This window comes from Drosophila grimshawi, unplaced genomic scaffold (assembly GCF_018153295.1).
Source record: "Drosophila grimshawi isolate 15287-2541.00 unplaced genomic scaffold, ASM1815329v1 contig_1377, whole genome shotgun sequence".
Lineage (NCBI taxonomy): Eukaryota > Metazoa > Arthropoda > Insecta > Diptera > Drosophilidae > Drosophila > Drosophila grimshawi.
This window is the reverse complement of record NW_025062900.1, coordinates 11,502,680-11,519,088: the sequence shown is the minus strand read 5'-3', so window position 1 is coordinate 11,519,088 and position 16,409 is coordinate 11,502,680. Positions and strand designations below refer to the sequence as shown.

The 16,409-nt window shown below is 37.0% G+C and overlaps 3 protein-coding genes across 3 annotated transcripts; all 3 read left to right on the top strand.

Annotated features, from left to right (window-relative positions):
* Nucleotides 1–4,003: 4,003 nt before the first annotated feature.
* LOC6561529 (lipase member H-A) lies at nucleotides 4,004–5,377 on the top strand. The gene is made up of 4 exons (XM_032735802.2): nucleotides 4,004–4,071; nucleotides 4,139–4,253; nucleotides 4,321–4,907; nucleotides 4,961–5,377. Exons 1-4 carry the CDS (start codon nucleotides 4,047–4,049, stop codon nucleotides 5,302–5,304), a joined length of 1,071 nt encoding a protein of 356 aa, XP_032591693.2. The 5' UTR covers nucleotides 4,004–4,046; the 3' UTR covers nucleotides 5,305–5,377.
* A 532-nt stretch (nucleotides 5,378–5,909) lies between these two features.
* On the top strand, nucleotides 5,910–8,057 carry LOC6561530 (TBC1 domain family member 19). Its single transcript, XM_001988445.3, has 7 exons — nucleotides 5,910–6,321; nucleotides 6,387–6,573; nucleotides 6,662–6,755; nucleotides 6,816–7,065; nucleotides 7,140–7,609; nucleotides 7,676–7,757; nucleotides 7,816–8,057. The coding sequence occupies exons 1-7, from the start codon at nucleotides 6,058–6,060 to the stop codon at nucleotides 7,987–7,989; spliced, it is 1,521 nt and encodes a 506-aa protein (XP_001988481.2). The 5' UTR covers nucleotides 5,910–6,057; the 3' UTR covers nucleotides 7,990–8,057.
* Nucleotides 8,058–14,900: 6,843 nt separating this feature from the next.
* LOC6561531 lies at nucleotides 14,901–16,249 on the top strand. The gene is given in 3 exon segments (XM_001988446.3): nucleotides 14,901–15,231; nucleotides 15,475–16,202; nucleotides 16,204–16,249. Coding segments are annotated over 3 exon segments (1,047 nt in total). The 5' UTR covers nucleotides 14,901–14,943; the 3' UTR covers nucleotides 16,235–16,249.
* The last annotated feature ends 160 nt before the right edge of the window (nucleotides 16,250–16,409 follow it).

Sequence of the window (16,409 nt, the reverse complement as noted above, 5' to 3'; positions counted from 1 at the left end):
TTTAATTCAAAGTTTATTTCAACCACGAAATTTTATACAAATGTTGCCTAGTTGAAGTTCAGAAAATTAAATGCAAAGATTTTTTATTTCAATTTTTGACAATATGGCAACTATATAACAATATTTTGATCCATGGAAAAATTCAACTAGAATTCTTACATACAAAGGTTTATTTATTAATCCCAAATTATTTTGAATTGTGCAATTTGTAAAGAACAGTCGTATAAACCTTGTTGCAGTTGCAAATATTTATTCAAATGTGGCACACCATTTACATGGTAACGTGTGTGAAAGTTACAATATTGCAACAGAAGCACAAAACAGTTGCAAAATGAAGAAAAGCCACAAAGAATATCGTTTTTTGCAGTTGATTTCTAATCAGATATTTATATATTCTATAAATGTATGTTTGAACTTGTTATATTTATATTTGCATTTTGAGTTGCCTACATTTTGGGGCTGGTCAAGAATGTATCGCATATCTTATGATAAGTGTCAGAATACACTTAAAACATATTGTGCAAAACTAACAAAGCAAAGCTATTTGGAACAACTTATTGTACAAGAATCTTAATTTTAAAATACTTAAATATTATATATAATTGAATAAATAATAAAAATTATAAATATTAAATGAAACTATCTACAAAAATAATAGTTATTATTCATTGCTGAAAAGGCATTTAATCATCCGCCAAACACAATCTGCACAAGCTGAAAATTCGCAGTGAACTAAAATTAAAATGTAAGCTGTAAAAATGTTGCGTGTAGTTGCAAGTGTTTGCTTAACAGCGCCAACATTTATAGCAAGATAATGGGAAATTTGCAACTGTTAGATAAAATGTTGTGTGTTCGCAATGGCATCTAGCCTCAACATGTTAGCTGCAACATGCTGTAAGTCCAACCGAGGCCAATTCTTGTTTGAGGCTGCCAAACATTCGCACAAGTTGTAAACGAACAAAATTCGATTTCAGTTGTTGGCTCTGAAGTATATAATTTTTTGTATTTTTATCTATTGCTGCACAGGGCTCAACGTGTTCCAATTTTAAACAAAAGGTTTTCAATGTACCCACATTTCTTGTGGCACTTCCAACATATCAATGTGCAACAGTGCTCGGCACGAGTGCAGTTGCTGCCACTCGCCTTGCAGCTCTGCAGCAATTTTTCGCGATTGTACTGAAATTAAATGAACTTTATTCCAAAACTGCCATTGAAAATATTATCAATTGACATTATTTACATGTGTCAGGTTCTTCAAGGGGCTGATTACGAGTCTTTTTAGCTTGTGTTGCTTGGTCTGCGTCATGAAAGGATATCTTTGCCATACCCTTTTTTGCCTTGAGCCACAACGTTGGCCAATTCCCAAGAGCAACAGTAGTAATAGGAAAAAACTTACAAATGTCTGCATTTATTTATTTATTTATCAGTTGTACACTGACAGCAAATCCAATTTTCTGCAGTCTTTTATTGTCGGTTCCCTGGAAATTATTACTTTTTCTTTGTGCTTAGTTTAAGTGCAGGAAAACACATGCGCTACAATTAATTATACACATTTTTATTAATTATTAGTTGTTTTACTTTTAATGTAATGAGTCAGCATAATTGTGTCCACTATCACAAAAGGTATTTAAAATATTCGTACAAAATTTCAGCTTTATTATTTAGTCTCTTATGTACACGGTATCTTTTTTCTGTTAATAAAGATAAAGAAAACAAAACTTTACAAAAAATATTTATTATATAAAAGTGCAGCTTTAGCGAAATTTCAACAAGAGTTCCGTAAAAAAGCAGCCTACAAATCAATTAGTACATACAACGAATCTTTTTGTTCAACCACACACTTTGCGGCAATTTTAATCAATTTTTAAAGGCCTCACATCTGTTTTTATTTGTTGCAATTAACAAATTTTATGTAGAGCTGCCTATAAATGCTTGAGAATTTATTTATTTGCCGTCAGAAGAGAATTGGTAATCAATTGAGTTAAAAATGCAACAGCTTTTAAGAATTATTTACTTGGTACTCAGCCTGTGGCTGGTGGCAATTGGAATCGGGAATAGTGCTCCTGGTGGAAAGTCAACCACATCGATGTCCCCTAAGACTCGGCTGCTGGAGCATGTACTTGTTAAGCCCTCGACCAATTTGACAGAGGTATTCAGTCTCACAAAGAATATATCATATTATTATCACTTCGATTATTAATATGAATCTATCAACGCGCAGCGAGAGCAAAGGGAATTGTCGGACAACTGCAAGGCAATTGGCATGCGATGTCGGCGTGCCGAGGATTGTTGCACTCAACAATGTGTGAAGCATAGAAGACGATGTGTGTATTATGAATTGGATTTAATCGAGCACTGAATAACTCAACATTTCTCGCAATATATCACATATTTAGAAAGCTCTTCTAGTTTTCATAATCCACTCCAACTCATAAATTCAATTGTAACACAAAACTTAAACGATTTCCCTTCGACCAACTGCCTTCAAATACCACAGTTTGTTTCCTTTAAATAACATTAACTTCCATATATCAAAATTTAATTATTACACTTAACTTCACCTCCAATAAATAAGTCACGCAAGCAAATAAATTATAATGGAGCGTGAAACCAGAAGCAATAATTCATAAATGCTAATCATTATCCAACTAGTCAGCAGTAATAATTATAATTGCATTACATTTAAAATAGTTGAAGCTTCTGTTTTGTCGAACACAACTTCAAATCCAGATGTATGTGAGACATGTTCACATCTGCCAAGAAAACTTATTGGAAAACTTATTGGGGAGGACTGCTGCTCCCTTTTGAGATACACAAAGGAAAAGATATCACTTGTCATTTTGTCGGATGAGCACAGAGAATTATTACCTCTAACAATAGAAACCTCAAAAAATTTCACAAAGATACTCTGAGAATAATTATACCTAATTTCAAACACTCATTTAATTCTAGCTGCAAACTATATTCGCCGAGGAATGCTGCTTAATGAATAATTTGCACTTTTAGAATTGATTTAAATTAATTACTTGATTTCCTCCATTTTTTGCTTGTTGCATTGGGTTCATTTTATTATAACGATCAGCCGCCAATATTCTACAACCTTAAGAAACGCAAGGTTATATCTATTATAATACTGTTTATTATTATTATTAAATTATTGATTGTTGCTACTTTAAAAATATATACATGTTTTGGAAGGTTCCACGCACTTAAAAGTGCAACACTCCTCGGCTCTGGAGCATTTCTCACCGATGGCCCTGCAATTGTCACTCATCCTCATGCGATCTGCCTGTGAGTATTGAGATGATAATAGATTTATTTGATTTATTACATTAGTAAGTCTACTATAGATAGAACCTGTGTCAAATTCGTAGAACGATCCATTATAGAATATTTAGTTGCCTTGTTTTTGGCCGCCAGTTTTGAATTCGATTTCTGTACTTTTCTTCCAATTTGTCGAGCATTTTCAGCACTTTTTCCAAATTCAAAAAGCACCAAAAAAGCTACTACAAAAATCAGAACTTGTTTCGAGATATGCATTTGAAGTTTGGCCAATTTCCGAATTCTCACTGACTGCAATTATGATTTTCTGAAGCTTTTATAGCTAGGCGAAGCAAAACGCAGTCAATGCAATTAAAATTAAATTTTATTGATATTGTCCAAGTGGGCAATGATTAAGAATATGAGTAAGTCTTCAAAGTAATTCGTCACTAAAGAAACAATATGGCAAAGTGCAGCAGAACAGCATTAAATCAAGTGAAAACCTTTTCATTTAATGTGCCCTTTTTCATTGTAGAGTTTTATTTAAGTGTACATATAAATAAGATAAGAATTTAGCAAGCTTAATTTAATTATAGAAATTATATTATAATTTTGTGTAAAACATATATATGTGTTATGCATATTTACAACAAATTGAGTGTGTAAAATGCTTATCTAAGCCATTTAGCTATGCTTATGAAACGAGTTTTCTATTTAAAGTCAGCCGATTTCAAGCAAAGATTCTCATTTCTCAAACGTTAGGCAACCAAATTCCAATTCGAATAATGTTCAAAACATTATTGCTACTTGGTAACTGACTTCTGATCTAAGGACTTGGGCGATATTTGTATAATATTTAACAATAATTTTAATAAAGGCTCTCTAAGCTTGATCCTGCGCACAACTCATGCTGCCGATCCCAAGACGCCCAACTGCTTTAAGCTGAAGAACGATACGTGTCCCAATTCGAATATCACATTTTGGCTGTATACGTAAGCATGAAGATCTTGATTTATTTTTAGTAGGCAACGCAATTGGCCAATTTCACGATCTCAATAGCAAAGAGGAGCCAGTTGGGCGTAAACTGAATGAGTTGGGTTATCAAGGAGACAGTTTTGATATATCGAAGGAGGTCAAAGTACTTTTGCACGGCTACAATGGCAGTTCGGAAAGCACACCCAATGCTGAGGTGCGACCCGAATTGCTCAAGTTTCACAATCTCAACGTCATCTCCGTGGACTATGGGAATCTAATGCGAGAACCCTGCTATGCGGAATCGGTGGCCAATCTCCACTATGTGGGTCGTTGTGTGGCCGAGTTCTTGGGTAATCTCTTGTATAATCGACACGTGCTGCCGCAGAAACTGCATATTATTGGTTTTGATATTGGTGCCCATTTGGCTGCGTCTGTGTCCAATTTCCTGAGATATTTTAATTTGAGAATCGGTCGCATAACGGGCCTTGATCCAGCAAAACCAATATTTCTAAAATCCAAATGGTCGGATCGTCTGCATGCCATCTCTGCCGACTTTGTGGATGTCATACATACGGATGTCTTTCTCTATGGGCTTATGCTGCCTATGGGCCATGCTGACTTTTATCCCAATCTGGGCATCGTGCAGCCCGGCTGTGGGCCAATCAGCGAAAGTAAATAGTAAGTGTTGACTCATTAATCCTGCTTTAATCGTCGACTATTTTAGCGATTAGCCATAAATGCAATCATCAGCGGGCGGCCATTTACTATGCCGAGTCCATTTCCTCGAAGACGAACTTTTGGAGCTTCCGCTGTGGTAGACTCTATAATATAATTGTTGGCCAATGCCGGCCACTCAATGATTTTGCGCTGCTCGGCTATCATGCGTCGCCTCGTGTACGTGGCAGCTACTTTCTGGGCACCAATGGGACTGCGCCATATGCCTTGGGCAGCAAGTTTGCCCCTTTGATTTACAGGTCGCTTGGTAAAGCGTTTTTGTCTGATTTTCTAATTGCAAAATTCTTGGAATTGGGAAACGATATCAAAGTTCATAGACTAACCATTGGATAAATCGCCAACAATAAGTAGCTTTGTGGTTGCCACATTAAATTCAATAAATCAATTTTATTATTTGTACAATTAATGCAGATAAATAAATTATTATTCCTATACAATAAAAGATATGTTGAATTAAAAAAATAAATAAATAAAACCTGCTCCATATATGTTACCATATCTTTGATATACATTATATGAGATACAATGTTTAAGAATCAATAAAAATTTCAAATAAATAATGATTTTTTCATGTAGCTAAAAGATTCAACTGTTCTTAAAAGCTCGCCGCTATGAAACCGCAGCCAGCGATAGCTCGCAGTCAGGAGTTGCTTATCGATAAATTAGCTGTCAAACAAAGAAGTTGCAACTTGAACGCTATCAATCGAAAAGTTTTTATTACGAACACATACATACATGTTCCAATGGGCTGTGCAATTCTAATAAATACCAGAACGGCGAGGGGTGTTGTGTTCGTTGCGAGGGCGGCACTGTTAAACAAGTGGTTGCATTCCGTAACTAAGAAGCGCTCAAAAGTTTTCTATTTCAAATGCAAACAGACACACATAAACATTCATTCAGTTGTACCTGAATGGGAATCAAAGCAGGCGACGCAAAGTTTGATCGATAAAAAGTCAAGCGACTTTTCGAATGCGCCAAATGTTTTCGGCTTTATAGGAGCAGCAGCAACAGCAGCAGCAGCATAACCACACAGCGAGGCAAAGCGTACGCAATCTGTAAAGCGGTGCAACTGGCAAGTAGCAAGTCATGGAGGAGCTGCAGGATAGCAGCATACACCACATGACTGCCAAAGTAATTGCGGCGATCAAGAGTGCCAAGTGCTATGAGCCCATCTATAAGGAATTGCAGCGACTGGTCGCCAGTCCCAATGTTTATAAGAACGATATGCGCAACACGCTCGAGGATGCTATCAAGGCGGCCGGCCTGGAGACTGAGATCCGTAATATGATATATAATCTGGTGCGCAGTCGCTTGAAACGACTCGATGTTGCCGATGGCAGACAAACAACTGTAAGTTGCAGTTCTCTTAAATTCGGAATGTTTTCAAAAGGAATACCCCTTCATACTCCTCGTAGAAATCTGCACAGAGCGATCCGCTCGGCTATTTGAAGCGTGCCGGTGTCCTGTGGGATCGGCGTGTCCGCAAGAGCCTCAATGCAATGTGCGGTGAGCTAAAGGTACCGTTACACGGCCAGCCGCGCATCAGCGCCGATCGCGAAGACTTTGTGGCCAAGTGGAATGAGCTGAGCAACTACAACATGGGTAAGTCACTGCACTACTTATATCTAATCACAGTCAGGACTAAATTTAAAATCAATGCTTACACAAATCTAACAATTTAATCCCACAGATCTTGCCAATTATCGTCCAGTATATGCGCCCAAGGACTTGTTGGAGGTTCTACTCTCGCTTAAGGGTCCCACCAGGCCCACAGAGAAAACAGAGTAGGTTCTATCCAACTGGATATCTTTTTCTTTTCTTTTTTAATGATATTTCAACTGCAGTCAAATACCGCAATGGGAGTTTTCGCACATTGCGTTGCCCGTTAAAAATCTGTTCGAGCTGCGTACACATTATGCGGAACTGTTGCGCAGCGATCCGTACAGTGTACCCGATCTGGCGATGCAGTGCCAGCGCATCTTGGACAGCCGACATGCGCCCATGTGCCAGCAGTACTTGAAGAAGGGCTGTACTCCGGCACCGTATCGCGGTGCCCTTTGGGCCTCGGTGCTAGACAGCAAGCTGCATGATTATGTGAGTGGATTTATTTTATTATCATAATAATCAAAAGCAATATTAACTAATTGATTCTTACTTAATCCCCACAGGACATTGATAATTGGCAAAAGTTGCGTAACAGTGTTTGGACCACCGATCACATTGTGGACAAGCTCGTCTTTAAGGATATACAGCTGACGGCCTCCAATGATGATCAGTATTTTGTGTTCGAGGATGTGCTCTACCAGGTGCTGTTGTGCTTCTCACGCGACACGGACATTGCCAACTGTGTGGAATACGAAACGTTTCCCGTCAAGGGCAAAACCTATGAGGGACCACCGTCGGGTGTGGTGCCCTTTCACGGCATCTGCATGTTTGCAGCGCCCTTTTGCTATCTTTACGATTCGCCTGTGTGTCTCTATTATACATTCCGGGCCTTCTACATACGCTACTGCCACCGATTGACCACAATTAATACGCATCCACAGGGTATTGTCAGCCTGTGTCTGCTCTTCGAGAAGCTACTTCAAACATACGAGCCGCAGTTGTGGTCCCATTTTCGTGAACTACAAATACAGCCGTAAGTTCACATTGCAAAATATTATTGAATAATATTTTTAACTTTTATGTAAATATATTTATATAGCTTACGAGTGGTTTTCAAGTGGCTAATGCGCGGTTTCTCTGGCCATTTGCCACCGGATCAGTTGCTAGTGTTGTGGGACTTGGTAAGTGCATCTATTTCAATTGTAAAACATCTTCGTTCATAATTTGTCACATTTGCAGATACTCGGCTTTGATAGCTTGGAGATATTGCCGCTATTTGCCATCATTATATTGAGTTTTCGTAAGGACAGCATAATGCAGGTGTCATCACTCGATAGCATTGAAGCCATTTTGGCCGACCTATCGTCGATTAAGGTGCTGCCATTAGTGCAATTGGCCTTAAGTCGCGATTAGATCTGTGCATCTTCTACCTATCAAATTTAAAGTATGAACTTGTTGTTAAAAATAAAATAGAAATTGTACTTGTTCCGTTCAATTGTTGAATATATAGAATATGTTAAAAATTGCAATTGTAATGAAAAGTAAGGTTTTGTGAAATGACTAAAATGACACATCTGATTATATATATTGTATTAAAAAAGTAGATTATATCAACCATTACTAAACTCCCTCTGAGCACGATTCGAATCCAAACTTGGGCAATGCAATAACATTCAGATATATAAATTTACTACTGTACGGTTAGTCGGGTAAACGTTGACAGTCGAGACAGGTAATATAAATCCAGGTTGGGGAAAGACAACCAAATGCATTTTGCGTAAAACGGAATACCCATTATACGCTCCCGTCAGTTGGCTCATGACAGCTGTAAGCCAAACGAGTAGTTGGATTCAAAATTCACTGTCCCAACTGTCGGCAGGTGAATCAAGACACTGTTCACATTAAGTGCGCTTTTCCTAGGATATTGCCTTGATTTTTATGATTATTTTTAGAAATAACTTTCTAAGTATGCGTAAAAAATGTCTTCGAATTAGAAGAACTTAGTTTCTATTTTTCAAAACTATATCTCTTGTAAATAGAAACTATTTCTAAAAGGCTATAAATAGAAAAATCCTTTCTGAAATTCGTAAAGGGTATTTTCAGCTGTTCTCTGCTAAAGTTTCAAATTAAATTATATAAATTTATAAACTATCTAAGCTAAACTATAACTGAATTAGAATACTAATATTAAATTCACTTTTGGTACACTTGGTAATTTTCCTCTGAGTGTATAAGCCGAAAATGGCTTTGCACTTTGGCATGGCCAAGATGTGGATGTCCCTTACGACTAAACGGTAACAACATTTATAAATGTTGAATTTATGGCTTTGTTGCTACATATGCCCCACTCACCATCTGAGTGGAACTAGCCTATCCAAAACTAATAAGTGCTCACCTGACCGACCCATAAGCAATGGTTCTGCTTTCTATGCAGCTGGCAACGAGTCAAGCGTTTGCCTAATGAGCACATTTTGACTAAACACACACACAAACACAACACACACACATAACACACACACACACACACACACACACAACACACATATGAATATAGTATCTGTAAATTAGTGCAATGCTAGGCAAAGATACAATCTGCAAGCCTGTTTAAATTGTATTAGCTTGGTGTCTGTGCCAAATTCCTTGGATATCTGTGCAGTTTTAGTCAAGTTGCTCGACATGGCTAACAAGTGGAGATTAATTGAATTATCTTCATGCAAATGTAAGTGGAAATTCGTTAAGAGCTCTCATTTAGCATATTTGTTTTATTCAAGTACAGCAAATTGAAGTCGAAATTGCTATTCAAATATTTACACACTTAAAAGTGCAATTGCTCTGCATTTTGTTTGTGTTTTCTTAATAGCTTTGAACTTGAATGTGAATTGTTATTAATCAATTAATGCACATGTCACACAATCATAACAAAACACTTTGAAAGCAACAAAGAACCTAAAAAACACCGCAGCTTAAATACCCTTGGCAAATAATCGAAGATAAAACTAAGCGATGAGATTGCATATATATATATATATATATATATAATCCGGCTGATCAAGACAATATATGTATAGAGTTAATCGCTGTTGGAGACAAACTCCTTCAATGCGTTACAGAGCTCAACACAGAATTTGAATACCCTTTGGAAAAAGGTATTAAAATTGCCGCACGCGCTACGCCTTTGTCCGGATTGAGCCACGCCCCCTTCATTGAGACTGTCTGCAGATAACTCGACAATTGAACTCATTTGAGCTGAGCATTTGACTATCAATTGAGAGATTTCTCAGCGCTGTTTTTTTTTCTTCAATTGATTAAATAATTTGCATGCGCGCATTCGAACTGCACTCGATTGGATCACGATCAATATCAGGCATCAGCAACAGGCATCAGCAAAAGGCATTAGCAACAGGCATCAGCAAAAAGCATCCGCATCTGGTTGCAGCTTGCCACACAGCTGATTTAATGCCTTATCAAAGTAGTTTCTTTATTTATATAACGGCAACTAACAAAGTTCAATATTTAATTTAAATTAAGAAAATACGAAATATTTATAGAGATTTCGAGGGATATTTCAACGCAAAACAGTCCAACATTTATTGTCTCCAAATGCGCTTGCCATTCAATTTGTTTGGTGTTACAGGGTATCTGCAAGTCGAGCTCTCTGACTCTTTACACAAACTCTTGTTGTCTGTTTTTGAAACGACGTCAGCAACTAGTTCATGGGCTGGACTTTAGTAAATAGTCCGATGGGTGCGTCAGCAGTCATCACAAATAAATACAGATTCCATGCTATATTATAGAAGAAAATCAACAAATGATCACAAGTGGCATTTTGCACGAGGCAGTTTTGCTATTTTCTCTCACAATGCGAAATTCTCATCTGATACGTAATTTTCTAATCAGCTCACATTCGAATGTTATTCATACTTGATTGACAGGGTTTTCTAGATTGCATTATTATTTATGAGGGAAGCTTATAAAATCCCTAGTAATGATGAAATATTAATTAAATACTCTGAAATATTATAAATCATATAATATGAATAGTAGGTTTAAATATAGTTTTTTTCTATGAATTATATCAAATTTTTATGTAAAATATTTGTGTACTTAGGATTCGTTTCCTTATCATAACACATTTCGTAAGATTCCTTCTTAAATAAAAAAGACTCCAAATACTTTATATGATCTTTATTTTATCTTACTTTCCTTCTTGCATTCTATTATTTTTGATGTGTTGGCAACAGTCAACAAAATAAAATAGCCGCTTCCATTGGAATTTTGAGACGATCCCACATATACATGTATGTATAAACATCTCTATATCTCTGTATATTTATATATACATATATATGTATATATAGACACACATAGCATTAGGGGGCCCGGCTATATTTCTACGCGTTTCTCGTGACGCAAAGAAACGACGACAAATAAAATCAAATAGCAAAATAAAATGAAATACGACGAGAAAAAAACACACAAACTGAGAACTCGTGCGTTTTTGATACATACAAACATATATATATATATATATCAGCTGAAAATAGACAGTCAGCCAGCAGCACATATAGCTGCTATATACATACATGAGCAAATAATGATATTTGAATATAAAAAGGTGAATATATATTTACAAATTCTAAAAGTGATGTGGCAATAAAATGTAATTGTGTCAATTGCACTGGAGCAAAAAATAATAATAGCGGCATATATTTCACAATCATTTTAATATGTTTAGGTAATAATTGATGGCAAAGTGAGCTTATTAAAAATAACACTTAACAATTACTGACAATAATAATAAATTACAATTCCATTTTGTTGCGTCTATAAAAAGCCATTTCAATAACAACAAACAAGCGATTAATCATAGAAAAACAAATTGTAGAAAACAAAAAAACAAAGCAAACCAAATTTTTAAATACAAATAACAATGTCGTTGGACAGACAGCCTTGGATGAGTAATGCGCATAGCAAAGCAGAAGGATGTTCCAATTTATAAAGTTTTTATTGGAATTTTTGCTGCAAATTCCATTCATTTTCCCTATTCCATTTTGCATATGTGCTTTAATTGCCAGTAACAAGCAAAGCGCAAATAATCATAAAAAAAATGCATAAGGACAGCTTCAAAGACATGGCCTTAAAGAATTACAGCCAGCATTGCATTTGCTGCCATCAATTAAATTTCTTGGCATCATAATCAAAGCAGTTGCGACTCCATCTCACTCTGACTCAATGGGTAACTACTATAAAAACATGGCATTCAAAAAGTTTTGCACTCACTTAGATACAACACTCAAAGCTGAAGCTTCACTCATTGCTGCTCTTCATTCTCTCTCACACACATTTTGCCTTGAAACTGACTCAATGTAACTACTAAAAGAGAGATGACATTAACGAAGTTTCACACTCACGCAGAAGCACTCAAAGCTGCTCGCAGCTTCATCATTTGCTCTGCTCTTATAACTCAATGTCGCGAAAGCTTCGCTGCTCAAAGCTGAACAACAACAAGAAACAATCAAAACTCCACTCACATGCGCGCACACATACACACGCACACATGCGCATGCATGTGATGGCCACTTGGGAGCAGCAGCAAAGCAAACAGCGAAGGAGGCTCGTCGCATGACGATGCTGCTCAGCTGGCTGCGCAGTCAGCTTTATGCTGCTGGTCAAACAATGTGAAATCGTGACCGAAGTGGCCTCCTCAAGTGGCTGACGCCGTCGTTGTCGCTGTCGCTGTCTGCGTCGCTGTCGCTGTTGCTGTTGACCGTTGAGCAAACACAGACACACACACACACACTTGTGCATTGGAATTTGCGCTTTATACGTTAACAATTTATTTGCATTTTTAATTTTCATGTTGCCTTGCATATCCATATGTATGTGTGTGTGTGTGTGTGTGTGTACAGAGATTCAGTTCGAGATTCCTCGTGGCTTCTATTTTAGGTCTAACTTGTTGCATGGCCAAGTTGGCCAACAGTTGACCAGCAACAGCAGCAGCAGTCGCAGCAGTTGTTGTTGTAATTCAAGTTAGCTACAAAAATAGAATCTTAATTTATTGTTGCTGCTGACGCGTCGCGTTGCCTCGCTTGCTGCCCTTACATGGACATATCATTTTCATTTTTCATCGTTGTTTTGTTGTTGTTGTTGTTATTGATGTTGTTGTTGTTGCTGTTACTATGTTGCTGTTGTCTATAGTTATTGCCGTCCCCCTACCCACGCCCCCTTTGTACACACCTCTATTACAGCGTTTAAAAAAAAAACGTTTACAAGCTCCTCTTTTTTAAACGAAAGTGAAATGTATTTTTGTTGCGGCATTCTAGTTAAGTACAGTAGACAGTCGTTGGGATGAACACAAAATATATATAAGTATTTATTATTATCTAATGCAAGTTCAACTAGCTTTCCTAAATTTTAGTAAATTTTGTTACATAAAATAAAAAAATAATAAATTTCTAAAATTTATGCTTGTGGCTTTGTAAGTTTTAGGATTGATTTTTTGAGCAAAAATGCCCAATTTCCAGAGTGTGGTTTCCTATGAGAAGAATTCTTATATTAGTTTGGTTCTGTTACTTATATTATTATTTATTATTATTATATTCCAAAAAACTTTAAAAAAATTACATTACAATGAAGCTTTACAGTTTAGCAAACGAATTCTTCAGCTAAGCTGAGTTCAACAATTCGAGGTGCCATCATTGTTAATCGCTTGGGTCGACAGACTGGAACTGGAAGTGGGACTGCAACTGCAACTGGAACTGGAGTGGAACTGCGATTGCTGGGGCTGTTAATTATGGATTCGTCTGCCAGACAGACGAACGTCTGCTGTTAGCATGATCCATGTAATTTACAAGTCGCCTGACTGATAAATGATATACATATAATATACAACTTATGCATTCTCGAAGTACAGTACGTAATTGTTGCTTGGGCAAATTAATTGCTTAGTTTCCCAATGGCAATTCTTAATTAACAAAACAGACTCTTCAAATATATTTACAATATTCTAGTTTCAGTTATTGGGCAAGGTGTGTGTGTGTGTGTGTGTGTGTGTTTTTCAATGCTTCACGCGAATAATTTACAGTCACATGTTAATGAGCAGACAGAACACATTTGCTTAACTCAAGTGGTTGATAAAGACAAAACGGAATTAACAAAAAAAAAAAAAAACATTTATGTAAATTCCAAACGTGTTTTGAAAAAAATAACCCGCAAAATGAGCGTCACGTGAGTTTTTAAATTGTTATGAGTTTTTTATTTTATTTTCTGATGACTCACGGCAAGTCAGTTGCCCCAAGCGATCAGAGACCGTAAACAGCTAAAAACAAACACGAATTCAAAATAAAAATAAAAATAAAAACAAAAAGGCGATGCCCTTGACCATGTTTTGACAGATACGCACATACATAAATACATATAGACAAGACCGTTAACACAGCCAAATGGCCAAAACGAACTAATTGATGGATTCTACCTGGGCAATAACTCACATTTTCGGTACAGCCACAATCCATTAATTGACAGTGGTGCAGATGGGCAGATGTTAGAATTTTTCTTCTCATATTTTTTTGACAAAGTGTCACAGTTCTTACGTGAATGGCTTTGGCTTAGCCCGGGAATTCGACCCGGCTTTGGCTAAGCCTAGCTATATATTACATATATATATAATGTTGTGCCAGCTGCATTCAGAGTTTTGCTAGTTTCAAACAGTATTTTTTAACTGTTGTTTACGAAACTGCGCACAAAGCATAGTAGCCAATAAGTAGGAAGACTTGAGACGATGGCGCTAAGGCTTGTTTGGAATACCCTGTATCTATTTATTTAATGTCAAATAAAAACAAATTCAAAAGCTAGTAAATAGATTAAATAATATTAAAAATAAAATCTGAAAATTAAATTTAGATTAAAAAATATTAAATATTTATAAGATTTCTCAATATCATTATCTAAGATGTTAATTAAAAGATAAATTGTTATCAAAAAAGTATTTGAAATACTATACCATATTAAATAATAATTATTCTATGCAATTATAAAATTTTTTAGAAATTGCTAACTTTGTTTGAAATGTTAACTTTTCGCATCTCTGTTTAAATATTTTGCGTTTGTTAAATACTACTACAAAATAGGTCAACATTCTGTTACAAACTAACAGGGTTAATATGAAACATAATATGATATTCTCAACTGTTTGACACCCATCTTGAAATTCTAGTAAATCCATAAGTAACAAACACAATTTATTGCAGATTGCTACGTTCTAGCACTCAGTTAGATAGCATAACGAAATTTCGAGTTTTTGAGTTAATACACATTACATTATTCACAAATACATGTACTTTATACAGATTTATATATAGAAAGATAATGCCCTATCTGTATGGGATTGCGGACACCAAGTTTCGGGTGACGAAGACGGTCATTAAGAAAAAGTCCACTGATTATCCGCCAGTTAAATTTCGAAAAAATGCCGTGCTCGAAGGTCCCCTGAAATTCGATCACAATGCGTGGCCAATTCAGTTTCGGGTCTCGCCCGCATCCCTCGTCGAGCAGTGTTGCAACGTTGTCGACAAGCTGCCCCTGCCGAGTATCTATGAGTGGACTGACATGGACATAAGGCGTTGGATTTGCCGCTACGGCTATCCGCAGTACATGGTAAGTTTGCCACATCATATAGGGGCTATTTTATTGGAATTTCTATTTCAATTAACAGAAATATCAATGCAATATTAGGCAGATAACTGATCCACTATTTTGAGAACTCTGTTTAATTACTTGGGAAAAAAATGGGCCCATCCTAAAATTTATATAATAGGTCACTTAAGTATATTTTTTTTTATAAATGTAGTTATATTTATTACCAGTTACTTGTTATAATTGCAACCACAAAACCCACAGAACACCTTTCGGGTGAATATGATCTGGGGCAAGAAATTGCTGCTGCTCGATGCCGATGCGCTGTCGGCGATGAATATCACGGACTTTGAGCACATCAAGCACATCACGTACGGCATTCGAATGCTTTTCCACTTTGAGTTGACGCGTTTCTCGCGCAACATGTCCTTGCCGGATGAGAAGCCGAACGAGCTATATTTGCTGTGGCACACTCAGTCCGGTGTCAACTATGATGCAGTGCGTCGCTCCGATCTCTATAGACGTATGCAGTTGATACGCGAACGTGAACTGAACTTGGATCACTGGGATATGCTGGATGTGTGGCTGCATCGTGAGCTAGATCGCAAGTACAAGGAGCTAATTGCATTTGTGCCACGTCACAATATGTACCGTTGTCCCGCCGAACCCTTGAGCCTGATGGTGAGTGATGAAGTACCGAGTATGGAGGATCAAATATGCCACATGTGCATACCGCCGTGCGAGTGCAATTGGACCGAACGCGATAAGAGTCTGCCGTGGCGCCTCAGCTACCTGCAACAGAGTGTGACACAAATGAACAGCAAGTGGATGGCCAGCGAGAATTTGTGTGCCGAGTGTATACCACCATGCGAGTGCCGTTGGCCATCCCGTTACTATCTCACCGGCACCGTCTTTCGCTGCCTGCAACACAAATTTCCCGAGAAGTTTGCCCCGATTTTCGATGAGCGCATCACGACGGTTATCCGTCCCAGTGGTGGAGCGTTGGACACGTTTCTCAATATAGCCTACACACACACCCATACATATACATATATATATACATTTATATGTATGCATATATTCATAATATACATATACGCATATATCTAGTCTATGATTTTCATTTGATTTCCCCCACTAGATAATGCGGAAGTTATAACAAAAAAACAAAAAGAAAAACATTTTAATTGGATACCATT